Source organism: Pristis pectinata, chromosome 6 (genome assembly GCF_009764475.1).
Source record: "Pristis pectinata isolate sPriPec2 chromosome 6, sPriPec2.1.pri, whole genome shotgun sequence".
Classification (NCBI taxonomy): Eukaryota; Metazoa; Chordata; class Chondrichthyes; order Rhinopristiformes; family Pristidae; genus Pristis; species Pristis pectinata.
In genome coordinates this window covers 99,412,513-99,429,407 of record NC_067410.1, presented here as the reverse complement: position 1 = coordinate 99,429,407, position 16,895 = coordinate 99,412,513, and the positions used below count along the sequence as shown (strand labels likewise).

The 16,895-nt window shown below is 39.3% G+C and overlaps 1 protein-coding gene across 1 annotated transcript in view; it reads left to right on the top strand.

Moving 5' to 3' along the window:
- atr (ATR serine/threonine kinase) overlaps positions 1-16,895 on the top strand; it is an 82,257-nt gene that overhangs the window by 559 nt on the left and 64,803 nt on the right. The window contains exons 2-7 of the mRNA XM_052018966.1: positions 5,491-5,582; positions 6,583-6,750; positions 8,041-8,933; positions 13,437-13,633; positions 15,503-15,694; positions 16,235-16,455. Coding sequence (XP_051874926.1) covers positions 5,491-5,582; positions 6,583-6,750; positions 8,041-8,933; positions 13,437-13,633; positions 15,503-15,694; positions 16,235-16,455 — 1,763 coding nt within the window. The remainder of the gene's footprint in view (positions 1-5,490; positions 5,583-6,582; positions 6,751-8,040; positions 8,934-13,436; positions 13,634-15,502; positions 15,695-16,234; positions 16,456-16,895) is intronic.

The window sequence follows — 16,895 nt, the reverse complement described above, 5'->3', positions numbered from 1 at the left end:
AATGGCCATTATATTTGCCGCATAATCTAATTAACCATAGAACACTACAGCACAGACAATAGGCCATTCGGTCCTTCTAGTCTGTGCCGAAACTTTATTCCACTAGTCCCATTTACCTGCACCCACTCCATAACCCTCCAAACCTCTCGCATCCAGCTATCTATCCAATTTATTCTTAAAACTTGAGCCCGCATTTACTACATCAGATGGCAGCCTATTCCACACTCCCACCACTCTGAGTGAAGAATTTCCCCCTAAACCTTTCCCCTTTCACCCTAAAGCCATGTCCTCTCATACTTATCTCTCCTAATCTTGGTGGAAAGAGTCTACTCGCATTTACTCTATCTATACCCATCATAATTTTGTAAGCCTCTATCAAATCTCCCCTCATTCTTCTACGCTCCAAGGAATAAAGTCCTAACCTATTCAATCTTTCCCTATAACTCAACTCCTGAAGACCTGGCAACATTCTAGTAAATCTCTTCTGCACTCTTTCAATGTTAGTGATATCCTTCCTATAATTAGGTGACCAGAACTGCACACAATACTCCAAATTTGGCCTCACCAATGTCTTATACAACCTGATCATAACATTCCAACTCCTATACTCAATACTTTGATTTATGAAACCTGATCATTATTTTCATTGATGAGTATTTGTCTTAAGCCGAGACCCTCAGTTCTTGACTGTTCCGATATAAAAAGCTTGCAAATGACGTGAAGAATGGTGGTGTTTAAAGCAAACTGCTGGTGGAACTCAACAGGTCAGGCAGTATCTGTGGAGGGAAAGGAACGGCTGACGTTTTGGGTCAAGACCATGCATCGGGACTAATGGTGGTGGTGATTGTGAGGAGGGCATTCATTAGCTACAGAACAGTATTGATCAGTCAGTAAGATAGCCAGGGAAATGGCAGATACTCCTGAAAAATGTGAGGTGATACATTTTGGTTCTGATCAGGCTAGGATACACACAATGAATGGTATGAAATTCTTAGGTACATAAGGGCCTTCATGTATATGTGCAGGGATCACTCAAGGCAACAGTACAGGTAGATAAGATGGTTGAGAAGGCATTCATGGTACTTGCCTTCATAAACTGGGGTGAAGAATATAAGAGCAGGGAAATTATGGTACAGCTCTATAAATTATTAGTTAGGTCAAAGCTGGAGTACTGTGTGCACTTTTTAATCTTCATACATTGGAAGGGTGTGATTGCACTAGAGGAAATGCAGGAGATTCACCAGGATGTTGCTGGAATGGATAATTTCACTTATGAGGAGAGATCAGATAGTTGGATTTGTTTTCTTTGGAGTGGAGGAGGGTGAGGATATATAAAACTATGGCTTATTGTGGAGGGCATAGATAGGGTGGATAGTGAGAAACCTCTCACCTTGGTTGAGGTATCCATGACCAGAGGGCATAGAATATTTTCACCCAGAGGATGATTGAAATCTGAAATGAGGGGGTATTGCAGGCAGGTACTTTCACAACATTTAGGAATTATGTCGATGAGTGCTTGAAATGCTATGGCATAGAAGGCTCAAGGCTCCATGCTGGGAAGTGGGGATTAGAATAGATAGTATTTGATGGTGGGCATGGGCACAATGGTCCAAAGAGCCTGTTTTATGTGCTGTATGACTCTTTAACTTTATAATTCTCATATTATAATCCTTTTCTATTAAGGGATAAAATAGCGGACTGAAAATCAATATATTAGCACTAGTCTTAATGTGTAGCCTTTCCTCAAGTATTTTACAAAGGATACCTTGCTTAAGAATCTCCTGCAGCAAGTATGCCTGGACCTGGGAGTGAGCAAGTCTGCATTGTTGGCCCTGGGCAGCTGGTAAACCTGATTCTATCACAGAGTTAGTGGTCTTCTAACTGCAACAATATCTGTCTCATTGTATATCTTGTGGTTTTACGCTTTTTTTAGGAATGAAGCAGAACGAAAGTAAAGTCCGTATCTTGGAAAGGCACAGTCTGTCAGGAGGTTGACAACTGAGTTTGCCACCTTCATAGGCTTGAATGCAGCCTGCAGTGGTGCTGAGGTTTCAAAGTTGTTGAAAATATTGCACCATGCAGGTCTTCCTTAGTAGTATTCACTTAGTGTCTTTTGGTTAGTTCTGACGATGGAACTTCTTACCTACTGTTGGGTTGGGTTGCGGACTACATGATCTGTTTTAAAGATAATGAAAATGTTTCTTTGGAGGAAATAACACCCCATCCAATACTGGTCAAAAGATGAGCAGTCTGGTACTGGAGGGGGTCAAGAGAGGAGTTGGTATAATTGATGTACTTTTGGAAGTGATCTTGATGTTATTGGATGAAGTAACAAAGGGCACCATGCAGATGAGAGAGAGAGACTCTTAAAGAGGCAATGCTGTTGGAAGTGTTGTCGTTGTAAGAGCTGCTTTTGGATGACTTAAAAGAAAGAACCTGAATCTAAATATCATCTTTTATGTTCTCAGAACATTCCAAAACTATATTGTACTCAGTTAATCATTATTAAGTCATGTTCCAAATTGTACTTTGAGTCCTTTTATTAGAGTATAGAACAGTACAGGCCCTTTGGGCCATGATGTTGTGCTGAACTATATGAACACTTACTCCATGATCAATCTAACCCTTCCCTCCTGCACAGCCCATAACCCTCCATTTTTCTTACTTCCATGTGCCTATCTAAGGGCCTTTTAAATGTCCCTATTGTATCGGCCTCTGCAACCACCCCGGCAGTGCATTCCAGGCACCCACCATTCTCTGTGTAAAGAACCTACCTCTGACGTCTCCCTTGAACATTCCTGCTCTGACCTTAAACGGATGCCCTCTGGTATTGGCTATTACTGCCCTGGGGAAAAGATGCTGGCTATCCACTCTATCTTTGCCCCTCAATCTAGTTTTAAACCCTCCCTAACAACTCTAGCAAATCTGCCTGCAAGGACATTGGTACCTCTCGAGTTCAGGTGCAACCCGTCCCTTTTGTACAGGTCATACCTTCCCCGGAAGAGATCCCAGTGATCCACAAATCTGAAACCCTGCCCCCTACACCAATTCTTGAGCCACACATTCATCTACCCTATTTTCCTATTCTTACCCTTACTGACGTGTGGCACAGGCAGCAATCCAGAGATTACCACCCTTGACGTCCTGCATTTTAGCTTCCTTCCTAACACCCGATATTCCCTCTTCAAGACCTCATCTGTTTTCCTATCTATGTCAATGGTACCAATGTGTACCACAACTTCTGTTTGCTCACCCTCCCCCTTAAGAATGCTGTGGACTTGATCTGATACATCTCTGACCCTGGCACCTGGGAGGCAACATACCATTCGGGAGTCTCATTCTAGTCCACAGAATCTCCGATCTGTTCCCCTAACCAATGAATCTCCTATCACTACTAGAGTCCTCTTCAGCACACCACCCCCCACCGCCCCCACCAACCCTCCACCCCTTCCCTTCTGTGCTGCAGAGTCAGACTCAGTGTCAGAGACCTAGCTTCTGTGGCTTTCCCCAGTAGGTCAACCCCCAACAGCACTTCTCCCAGGTGTAGTCATCAGGGACTCTGGAGGTCTCCCTGATTTTCAACATCCAGCAAGAGGAGCAAACTACTGCCCTGCCTGCCATTCCCAGTGCTCTAAACTCTGCAATGAGAAAATATTAATGCTGACAAGTTTGATAATGAGGCAATGTTGGGTGAGTCTATTATATGTTCAAGTCTGTAGAACAGGCTATCAATCTTCTGACTTGGAAGAAAGGTACATGCAATATTATGCAACACTTTTGTTTCAAGTCCCATTCAGAACATTCCAGAGCACTTGACAGCCAGTGTAATAATTCTGAAGTGCAGTTATTGTTTTGTTTGTAAGAAAAAATGCAGCAGTGAATTGAGATACAGCAAGGCTCTGCAACCTGCAATGAAAATGATCAAATAACTTGTTTGTGATGTGAAAGTAAGAGTGCAGATGCTTATGCAGTAATGTTATTTGAGAGGTAACAAGTGAGAATGGTTCCACTGAGCTGAAGAGTGGAATAGAGGCATTGGAGGAAGACAGTTTCATCATGTCGTGGAAGCTACAGTAGGTTGAGAGGAATGAGAATAAATATCTTGTTATGGTCACAGAACCGTATAGGCCATTCATGCTTAATTAGAGCCATTTTGATGCTGTTGGAGGATGTTCATCTGAATAGAAGATATTCAGGTAGGAAATTCGACAGAACTTAGGAGGCATCATCATGTTCAAGGATGCTGCAGATGTTACGGACTCAGTGAAAGTCCCTTTAAGATAGAGAGTGTGTGTGTATGTGTGTGTGGGGCGTGCTTACGTCAATAGAAGATAAAGGACGTAATGACGTTGTTGAAGAAGAAGAAGAAGAAGAAGAGAGAGAGAGAAGGGAGAGAGACACCAGCCTGCTTGTTTTTCTCTATCGATGGATGAGAAACAATAACTGTGTTTACCACTGAAATCCATGTATGGAAGTTGGAAGTAATCCGGTGGAGTTCACTTTGTTGCTGACCTGTAGAAGGAAACAGGTATTTGTATGTGGACGACCACGGTTCGGATGCTTTTCGGGGTGAGGAAGTCACTACCGAGTAAATACTGAAGTGTCGTTTGGGTTCCATCGTGGAACATTTGGATTTCTTATCTACTCTCCCTATGTTCTCTACATCTACGTCTTATCTTCAGACAACGGTGGTTGTTGAAGAAGCCCTTGCTCATGTTTCACCTTATGGCTTGCGGAACTGAACTTTAAGAACCATTCCGGAACTGGGAGTTTTGGACTTTGTCACACACACACACGAAGAGTTTAGTTTTGGGGTTAACGTTCAAGGTTTAACATTTTTGAATTCTAACATACTAACATTTTTACTTTTATTTTACGTATTATCATAAGTAGTGATTAATAAAATAGTTTTTAACACTGAATCATGCTCAGTGTGTTTCTTTTGTTGCTGGTTCGTGACAAAATACTTCCTCACCCCGAAAAGCATCCGAACCGTGGTCGTCCACATACAAATACCTGTTTCCTTCTACAGGTCAGCAACAAAGTGAACTCCACCGGATTACTTCCAACTTCCATACATGGATTTCAGTGGTAAACACAGTTATTGTTTCTCATCCATCGATAGAGAAAAACAAGCAGGCTGGTGTCTCTCTCCCTTCTCTCTCTCTCTTCTTCTTCTTCTTCTTCTTCAACAACGTCATTACGTCCTTTATCTTCTATTGACGTAAGCACGCCCCACACACACATACACACACACTCTCTATCTTAAAGGGACTTTCACTGAGTCCGTAACACAGAGGAAATGTGAGAGGTGGAGTTGTAGTTTGTAAGGGCAGAGACTTTAAGGATGAGGCGTTGCTAAAAATGAGACAAGTGGAGGGTTGACATAAGGAAACTGCTTAAACCAGATAGCCTAAGTTATTTTAGATAAGATTGTATTGCGTAAGTGTATTTAACCTGAAAAATTGTTGTTTCTTTTATTACATATAGTGCCAGTCCAAAAGATTATAACACAGTGGTGCAAAAGCCAAGGCAGATTCTTTGTCAGTTTGTTGACAAGATGCTGACTGATGTTGATGTTGGTAAGTACTTCCATCATTACTTACTCTAAACACTCACACCCTGCCCTTTCCCCCACCACCACCACTTCTCCCAATCAATATCCCACTAATGTTAAATATTGAAAACTAGCTTTAGGGCTTCATATTTACAGGACAAAGGTTGTTCTGCTAGCTAGAAAATATATTTGTCCCTAAATCTCATCCATGGATGATATCTTTCTTAAAAGTTTTTATTTGTTCTCATTTAGCTCAGTTTGCCTGTGACGAGTTGTTTGTGTAGGGGCCACATTCTACATTAGGTTCAAAATGCATCAGATAAAATCTTCATATGCTTTTGTGTGAATAATGAAGTGTATATCATTTTATCCTTCTTGCACTAAACATTAATTGAAATTGAAGATATTGAATGAACTGGATTGTGACATTATTGTAGTTAAATGCAGGTATTCTTGCTTCATGTGGGAAAATTCCAAATCTCAAATCCTCTACCAAATTATTAGAGGAATCATTAAATACACCTTGCAGTTGATGTGATTTTAATTTGTTGTTGAAAATTATACTTTGTATGAATTTTGAAAATTGTCATGCTCAGTTACAACTGTGAATTTGCTAAATTTTGTTAAGTCTCCCAAAAGCATTTAAATTGTATAACTTGAAGGTTAAGATGAGTTCCTTGTAAATGACCTGTTTCATTGCTAAATTCTGAAGAAAAATAATTTATTTCAATTTTGTGTGTTCTGAAAGCAGCATGTGAATTTTATGGTGGAATATAAACTGATATTTCTTAGCATTGAAAAAGCTGAAGCTCATCTGACACTTTTTTGAAACAAATAAATATATTGCAGTTCGCAAAGGTTTAATTAATTGCATGAAGCATTCTTCCTGTCAGCATCCAGCAGCAGTTGTTAACATTTTTGTTCCAAGACTTGGATCTATTGATCTCTCATCAGGAATAATAATCGCATAGATCGAATTGTATATCATTCAATATAAAATGTTATCCTTTTTGTTTAAATTTCAGTTGCTTTGGAGCTTTTGAAGAAGATGGACTCTCAGCCAACGTGTGTGATGCTGCTAGATTTTATTCAACACATTATGAAATCCTTTCCTCTTATGTTTGTGAGTGCTCCACAAAAGCCAACCAAAGTAATTCAGCGGCTCAGTAGTGACGATGAGCGTAGTTGTATTGGTGAGTGTATATCGAAGTTACAGATAAGTAGGGTGATGCCTGTTAAAGTTCTGGACATCAAAATGAAATGTTGTCTGGGAATGTGAGAGCAATGATGTGGCTGTCAGCACTCTCAATTGCAATGGAGAAAATCTGACAGTAACTTCTGAGTTACTAAATTAAATGAGAAGAGGATGCTGTTACTCTGCTTCTCCACTTGGTGGAGTCAGTTTCAAGGAACAATACTTAATGAAACAGGAGGCCAAGAAATAAACTTTGCACTGAAAGGGATCAAAACAAAGTTGGTCTTTTCGCATCGCATCCAATTTTCTTTCAGAAGTTCAATAAAATGGAGTATGAACTTCTAGCTTATTCCAACTGCATTTAGTCCTCCTCCTTGAAAGAGTAATACTTTTCATCATCGTAACTGTTGCAATATGATGGTGAGGATTAAGGAGAGACTTCACTACTATATCCATTAACATATCTCTGAAGATTGTAAATTTTTAAACTGTTTCTTTGTTGGTGATTCATTACAAATCAAGCATATTAAGCTAATGGATATAATTTGTTGTTTATTGCTGACCAGGTTTAATTCTTGAGTGTATTGAATTAACTGTTTTCAATCAGGCCCTACTGATTTTAGCAAAGTAATTACAAATTACTAATATCCTTTGTGAACTTGCTGCTTCTTGCTTGTTTATTTGAACACTGAGTGGAACACCATTGTTCTGAACCACCCTAAAGGAAATAAATGGGGCAATGAAGTTGATGGGATTCCTCTGAGAGTCAGCATACTCTGTGATTGAATGGCCTCCAAAAGTCTCATAAGGAATTTTGAACATTAATGTGAATATTATAAATTATAACAAAAATTGGCAAATCATATATTCACATTTTTAGAAATACAAGAGAGACTGCAGATGCTGGAAATCTGTGGCAACGAACACAAAATGCTGGAGGAACTCAGCAGATCAGGCAGCATTTATTTCCCTCCATTGATGCTGCCTGACCTGCTGAGTTCCTCCAGCATCTTGTGTTCATTTTTACTCTTGTTTGCAATTGCATTCATTTAATCCGATCCATTATGTCTGTCTCCAATAGTTATTGAATCCAGTTACTTAGGATTCAGCTTAAGCACTCCATGCTGGCCAATATAGTCCTTTTGAACATGCCCCAGTCAATTTCATCTATCAGCGTAATGTTTATGCTCTGGTGAAGACACTGATTTCTTTGGATGCAGCCTGAATCTGAATTTGTGTTTGTTTTTATTTGTGCTATTTAATCTGATTGTATCTCTTTTTTTTAAAGATTTCAGTAACTGGATCATAACCAGGCTTCTTCGGATTGCTGCAGCCCAAAACTGCCAGGCATTGCATAATTGTATTACAAAAATTATAATTTCTTTGCTTTGGCTATTTAAGAACAAGAATCCCTTTATATTTGGAATACAAACAAAGGAAGTGCTCAGCCTCTTTCAAGATCTAATCTGTCTGAGGGAGAAGAATACAATGATGCAGGAATCGTCTTTGTGGCCATTCACAGTTAATCGTTTTATTGTGGCTGTGACAGAGAATCCAGGATATTTAACCCCTGCACCTCTTCAACTGAACTCTGTGTTACAAGTAGAATTATTGGAGATCATATTACTGAGAATACTATCTTCGATCCTTTCAAGTGTGTTTTGCAGGAGGCAACTGCTCATCTTATGGGAAATAGGCTGCTCCCTTTTAGAACATGGCAGTCCCAAGATAAAGAGTATTGTGTTAGCCCTGTTATCAAAGTTAACAAACCTCGGAGGGCCACCACCAGAAGAATTGTCAAATATGTTTTTTACAAATTTTATTGATCTTTTGATATTGTTTAAGGGAACTGACAGAGCTGAATTAGAATTGTATGAGGAGCCATTTGCAGAATTGGTCAGAGCACTTTTTCCTATCAATTCTGAACATCTTGCAAGCGTGCATGTGATAGAACCATTTTACCTTAACATGTTAATGGATAAATTAAGTACTTTTATTGGAGATGGACTGATGAAACTCATTGACTCTGATAAATTAAGATCAGCTTTATGTCACATATTCCAGCACTCTTTGATGTTTACACCGTCAGGAGTTGTGTGTGCAATGCCAATACAGAAACACCGTATACATGTGATTTGCAGAGCTGTAACTGAAATGATAGGAACGCAGCCGAAACAGAAGGTATTTTTTTAATCCTTGTGTATTCTTACGTTTTTTTCAATCATGTATTTTACTTGGTAAGGAGAGTGCTAATGATTCACTTGCAATTGTTTGTCAAGGACTTCCTGTAATCAGTAACTTGATGCACGAGACATAAAAGGTTTGCCCTCCCTCCCATCTCCTTGACAGAGATCAAGGTATCTTGAATGCTGGTGTATTGCTTGTTCTAGGACTGGATATACAGAGCAGCAGTGCCAGAGGTCCTGCTATTCAGATGAGATGTTTAAATAGATCCAGTCAAATTCTAACAATTCTAGTGTAACTAAAAGATCATGTGGCACAATGAATGGACGATAATCCTATTACAGTAGCAACTTTCCATTTTAACCAATAATCCAACCATAAATTATCTTTTGCTGTTAGTTGGATCTGTTACTGTGCAAATTAGCTGTAGCTCATATTTACATTACAGCTATCAGGCCCAATTGTACTCATTTCCATATTTGACAGAATTCATCCCCATACACAAATCTTCCTTCCAACATCCCTAATAAGAAGTAACAAAATAGTCCATTACATGTTATGTGCTTTTCCAAAGAGAAATGACAAATATTTGTATAAATGCAAGTCTGCCTTTACCATAAAATATTACACTTTAAAAGCTCTTCTAGTTAATCATCACTATCTACATCTTTAGACTTTTTGTTGGAGCAATTGATCTCTCTAGCAGTGTAATTTAAGAAATAATAGCACAAACATTCCAGTAAATAAAGGAGTTAGCCCACTATTATCTTGAACAAGATTTGGGCAATAAATGTTTGAATGGAACACCTGAAATATAAAAAAAAACTTAATGTTGAGTCATATTGCATATATCTTGTATCTTATCAAATGCCTCAAAGCAGTTCACATGTGATGAATTATTCACCCTCATTTTTGTGAGCTGTGTTGTGCTCACTGTTTACTTATGGAGTAAATCAAAGCAACTTCTGGGGTCTGCTTATTGCTAGTTAAACCTTGAAATCTAGAAGTCTCTGTTCAAAGTTTCTCCTTCAGACTGCTTTATATTGCTACTTTGCCAAGTTACTTCTTTGGAATCCATATAAGGGGATGATGTTGCTATTATAGATACAAGTTAGTCATTGAATGTAGCAGAAAAAGTTGGCATTGCTACTTCTGGCTTTAAGTAAATTTTTAATACCATTTTTTAAAAAAATTATCATTGCTGCCAAGTAACCTTTTTGACACTTAACATTTAATTTTACATGTTTAGATTCTCATTCCTTCAGAGTTTATCTAGCGCAAGAAAATATTATTTGCCCATTGGCAAATGAGTCATGGTTCAAAAGCCCATTTGAAAGGGTGTGTGCAGTTGTCCAAGTGTTCTTTTGTTGACTCCTGCAAAATCAGAACAGTCATTCCTGGCAGTCCCAGCATTATATAAGGATTCTGTTTCCAAAAGATGATTTTTCTGTAGGTCAGAGTTGTTTGTTTTCCATGGCTACCCATTTAGTATTGCTCTATGTACACTTGCTATAATTCTTTCATTTCATTGAATAATCACCCTAACACTACCCAGTATTAAACTAATGAATTATACACTGTCAGTAATGAATCCAGTGAAATATTTTAAAATTATTATTACTAGCATGAAAAATCCTTTAAAAATATGGGAGAATAGGCATAAAGTTGGATTTCTGTAAGGCAGGTCATTCGTAAGCCAGAGAACCCCCCCCCCCCCCCCCCCCCCGCACTTTTTATACTCTTGATGGGCCTTCTCTGTCTTTAGTTGGCTATACCTGTCATGTTATTCATTTATCGCTTCATTCAGCCCTTGTCATCCCTCGACATCTAGGGTTCCCTGTATCTTTTAACTTTGGCTTTCACCCTTACAGGACCATGTTGGCCCTGAACTCTATGTCCTCATTGAATGCTTCCCACTGTGCAGGTGTAGACTTACCTCCAAGTAGATACTTCCAGCCTACCTTTGCCAGCTCCTGTCTTATAAGGTCCAATAATGCTCCTTCCGTTGAAGATATGATTGCGCTGGGGAGGGTGGAGAGGAGATTGATCACCAGGATGTTGCCTGGGATGGAGTGTGCAGGGAGAGACTGGATAGGCTGGGTCTGTTCTCCCTGGAGTCAAGGAGGTTAAGAGAGGACATGATTGAGGTGGATAAAATTAGTAGGGGGATAGATAGGCTAGATTGCAGGAAACTATTCCCCATGTCAGAGGTAGCTAAAACTAGATGGCATAGAATGTCGAGGGATGACAAGGGCTGGATGAAGAGATAAACGAATAATATGACAGGTATAGCCAACTAAAGACAGGGAAGGCCCATCGAGTATAAAAAGTGCAGGGAAATTAGAAAGGAAGGGAGGTCATGAAAAATTACTGGCAGACAGGATTAAGATAAATACAAAGGCATTCTATGTTAGGGTCACCAGAATAAATCGGTAAGTTGGTTTATTATTGTCACATGTACTGAGATACAGCGAAAAGCCTTGTATTGCATGTCATCCATACAGATCATTTATTACAACAGTGCCTTGAGATAGTACAAGGGAAAACAATAACAGAATACAGAATAAAGTGTTATAGTTCCAGAGAAAGTGCAGGCAGACAATAGGTGTAAGGCCATAATAAGGTACATTGTGAGGTAAAGAGTCCACCTTGCTGTACTAGGGGATCATTCAATAGTCTTATAACAGCGGGATAGAAGCTGTCCTTGAGCCTGGTGCTATGTGCTTTCAGGCTTTTGAATCTTCTGCACAATGGGAGGGAGGAGGTGAAGAGAGAACGTTTGGGGTGGGAGGGGTCTTTGATTATGTTGGCTGCTTTACCATGGCAGCAAGAAGTGTAGACAGAGTCCATGGAGGGGAGGGTGGTTTCCGTAATGTGCTGAGATGTGTCCACAACTCTCTTCAATCTCTTGCGGTGTCGGGTAGAGCAGTTGCCATACCAAGCCGTGATGCATCTGGATAGGATGCTTTCTATGGTGCATCAATAAAAATTGGTGAGGGTCAAAGTCGGGCCCATTAGGGATGACGGGCAACCTGCATGGAGCCAGTAGGTAACGTCCTGAAAGAATACTTTTCATGAGTATTCACAAAGGAAATCGACTTGGAGGATTCAGCAAAGGGGAAGGTGAAATTCTAGTGTAAGTCTTCATAAGTGAAGTAGAAGTACTCAATAGTACAAAATATTGAGAGGAATAGATAGAGTGGACAGCCAGCCCCTCTTTCCCAGGGCACCAATGCTCAATACAATGGCTTTAAAGTAATGGGTGGGAAGTTCAAGGGAGATATCATAGGAAGGTTTTTTACCCATAGAGTGGTTGGGGCATGGAATGCGCTGCCTGGGGTGGTGGTGGAGGCAGGTACATTGGTCAAATTGAAGAGATTACTAGATAAGCATATGGAGGAAATTAAAACAGAGGGATATGTGGGAGGAAGGGGTTAGATAGTCTTAGGCGAGGTTTAAAGGTCGGCACAACATTGTGGGCCAAAGGGCCTGTATTGTGCTGTCCTGTTCTATGTAACCCCTGTACTTGCATCAAAGTCTGATAAGTAGTAACATGGTAAATGTTACCATGGTAACCTAATCATTTTTGTTCGTGGGTTCAAGTGGCAATTGTTGAATCACTTGCCTCATTAAATAATCCAATAATATTAACTTGAATGATCAGGAGGGGTTGAGTCCTCCATTTTTAGGTTTCAATGCATCAGTCATCATTCCCCATCTGAGAAAGTGCTTGTCAGGTGAAACCAACTGCTTCACTGTTACAATAATAGTAATTATTAGGTCATGTGGAAGTGTGATAATTCTTGGCTCAGTCTCTGGTTCATGCTTCTGATGAGACTGACTGTATCTTTTCATGGTGTTTCCCTATTGTTCTAGTTGAATTGAATTAGGCCATTGTAATAGTAAGCTTGCACATTACTCTGGCTTGGCACATGGATGCATTACCACTAACCACTGGGTATGCACCGGATGTTAAATCCGATGCATTGTATGGAACTTAACAAATAGAAGATGGAGTGGGTCACCTGGTTCTGCTATTGAATAAGTTCAAGACTGATCTGAGCTTGGCCTCAACTCCCCTCCTGTCTGTTCATCATAACTCTTGATTTTCCCTATAGATCAAAAATCTGTCTATCTTAGCTTTGGATATATACCCACAGCTTTCTGAGGTAGAGAATTCCAAAGACTCACTATTCTCTCAGTGAACAAGTTCCTCGTCTCCACCTGAAACTATTACTGCTAGTTTTGGATTCTCCTACCAGGGGAAATATCCTGTCAACATTTTGTTCTGTAAGCCTCAGAATCTTATGTCTCAATAACCTTATCTGCCCTTCTGAACTGCTCTGAATATAGTCTCAGTCATGACCTTTTCTCATCAAACAATTTCTTTCAAAGGCTACCTGAAGTGTCACCAGATGATTGCTATAGTGAAGTGTGTTGCTTTGTTTTTATACACGCTCTTTGTTGTTACATGTTGTAATTTAGTATGTTGTGTTTCAGTATTTGTTAAGTTGCTTGTATATAGCAATGAGAGCGGAAGGAATCAGTGTCGTGCAGGCAACGTGTAATCGAACCCAGACACAATCAACAGGGGTTCCTGACATGAGTGGAGAAAGTAGCAATGATGAAGTTCCAGAAAAACGGCCACGCTTGAGTTTTACAGCACAAGGCTCACTGAATCCAGTCCTGCCAGCTGAGTACGAATTATATTTTTACAATATCCATTTAAAATTTGTTCGCATTTAATCATTCTATTTTGTCTTGTCGACCAATAAAGAATTTAACCAGCGTCAAAGATGAATATCAATCTTGAGAGCTGAAATGCTCCTGATACAGCTAATGAGAGTATTGGTGAACTGTCTCTTTCTGCCTCCACTAAATGGTGTCATCTAAAATTTGCCATATGCAAGTTTGTATGAGACTGAATAGTGGTGTGCTTTACCAATGACACGAACACTACCCATAGTTAAACTCATGGAATATATACTGTATCCAGTTATTAATGATTACCACAAAACTTTTTATTGTTATACCATTTGGAAAACGTTTTAAAAATTATGGGAGAACTTGGCAAAGTTGGATTTCCATAAGTGGGATCATCTGTAACCCATGGAGCCCCTGTACTTGTCCAGAGGTGTGATATCTAAACTTTCATTGCTGTCTTTTGTGGAAGCTTCTAATGTTTTGTTTAAACCTATGGCAGCCAAGATACGAGGAGAGCAGCTTTTAAAATCAGTGACACAGGAAGTAACTTAGCCGTTTGTGCTCAACTGAAGTTAATATCATTTCCTAGATCTTTGTCCGTAATTTTGTTTGATTATCCATGTACATTTCAGGTGATGAGTTCCAGATCTCTCACCCGCACCTCCCTCTATTCCTGAGTGAAATAAATTATTCCTGTTTCTCTCTAATTCTTTCAACAGTTAATTTAACTTTGTTTCCAAGTTATTGATTTCTCAGCTAAGCAATGTAGAGCCTTTCTCTTCATCCTGTCCAGGTTTCCCATAATTTTACATGCTCTCTTAGCTGCCTTTCTTACAAATAAAATAACCCCAGCTGAGCCACTCTGTCCTCTTAACAAGAATCCTCCAACCCTGGCAACATCTGGTAAATCTCCTTTGCGCCCTCCACAGTGTGATCATGTTCTTCCTGTAATTGGTGTTACACAGTGCTCTTAGCTGTATCCTTATTATAGTGTTCTAGCATGACCACCAGCTGTTCGATGATTTAGCCATTGAAACAAAAACTGACAAGAATAGGCTGGTACAATTGTGTAGTTGTTTTGACTCTCCTTCGAGGAGAGGTTAGTGTTGTTAACTAATCTTTTATGCCAGGAGAGTAATTACTTGGATTGAAACTGGAAGATATGACCAAAATGTCAAAGTCCCTCACTCTGAATACCTGATCAATGTTATAAATTCTTCCTTTTAAATGCATTGCACCTGTATGGTATGTGTCTTTGTTTTCCAGAAATGCTTTTTTAAAATATTTTCCTAGCAAACTTATTAATGCAGGTCAGAATCAGAATCAGGTTGATTATCACTGCCATGTGTCGTGAAATTTGTTGTTTTGTGGCAGCAGTATAGTGTGAGACATAAAGACATAAAAATTACTATAAGTTACAAAAATAAATAGTGCAAAAGAGGAATACTGAGATAGTGTTCACGGACTGTTCAGGAATCTGATGGCAGAGGGGAAGAAGCTGTTCCTGAAACGTTGAGTGTGGGTCTTCAGGCTCTCGTATCTCCTCCCTGTTGGTAGTAACGTGAAGAGGGCATGTCCCGGGTGGTGAGGGTCCTTAATGATGGATGCTGTCTTCTTGAGGCACTGCAAATGTCTTCAAATGTCCTCGATGGCATGGAGGGTTATGTCCATGATGGAGCTGGCTGAGTCTCCAACCCTCTGCAGCCTCTTTCAATCTTGTCCATTGGAGCCTCCACACCAGGCAGTGATGCAACCAGTCAGAGTGCTCTCTGCTGTACATCTGTAGAAATTTGCAAGAGTCTTTGGTGACGTACCAAATCTCCTCAAACTCCTAATGAAGTAGGTTTGTTCATTGCTTGTAGATGTGGACCAGTGGAAATGAAATTCAAGAGTAGATTGTGGTGGGATGTACATGAGAGACTGACAGCATTGATCAGTTCATTGGAGAAGGCTGAGTCCCACAAGGAAACTCTACCTCTGTTGGAGGGTATCGTAGTTTTATTTCGTTTGGCGGCTCTGTGTACAGCATTCTGTGACAAAGGAATTCCTAATAGGTACAATTTATGATTTTTTTATTTATTGTTTTTAACAGATCTCTTTACTCTGTGTTTTGACAGAATATTTCTCAAATTTGGAAGGTGGATGGGAATTTGTGCAAAAACAGGATGCTTAACCAAGGACTGTCAGTTTATGTCTTAGTACTTAACACAAGGCTTTAGGATTGTTTTAATGAAATCTCTGTGTGCTTAGTTGAGTTCACTCACTGGTCATAGAAGCAAACATAACCATCAAGAAAAGAATAACAGGGAAGCCTATGTTTGTCCTCCCTATGCTTCCATTTAAACTTTTCAAGAAATTACTTGTTTGTTTTCCAAAACAATCTTATTACTAAAGGCACAAAAAATTCAATAACTAAGTAATTTATATTTGGAGTGCTTTAGCCCAGATGACATTTGCATCATAAATGTGGATACTGAATCTGAGTTAAGTAAGCATGGTGTGGTCAATTTCATTGTTCTTCCCAGGACAATGAAATTCTACTTTGGAATTCAATTTCCCTTTAGAATAAATATTATGTATTTTTTTCTGTTCAGCACTGTCAAAATCAAAACAAATGACGCTGCCATTGGGGAGACACAAAATTCCACAGAAATTCTATCAATCAAAATACAATTAACTTGGATACGTTTTGAGATGTTTACCCAGGTCCTGCAATATGGAAGGAGACAACTGAACAGTACTTCCAATGATGAAGAAGTGCTTCATTTGGTTGATAGATTAATAAAAATAATTGATGCTGCAATCTACTTGCAAGGTAGGTAAAGCGTGTAATAAAGCAAGAATTTTATTTTAAGAAGTAGAATTAATTTAAAGTATCACTTTTGGGGCTTTTTTGGCTTTTTTTTATAATGTCATTATGATGTGGAGTTAACAATGCATAAATCATGAATAGTAAAACTGGCAAGTAGCAACACTGAATACATTTGGGCAAATTTTTAGGCTAGCACCAGAAAAATGACTGAAAACTGGATTATTGACAAAAAATGCTAACTGCTTTGCTTGCACAGCTTGACGAGGAAGCTTGCTTAGTAGTCTGTCTTGTAATGTCAGGATTTGTTACTTTGTTTTTGTTTGCTGCCTCTGCCCCATTTTCACAGGTTGAAAGTATTGCCTATATCTGGAGAAGAATTTTCTTTAAAAGTTTTAAATAGCCTTTTACTGTCAAATAGTTCATAGTAATTGGGTGAGGTGTCA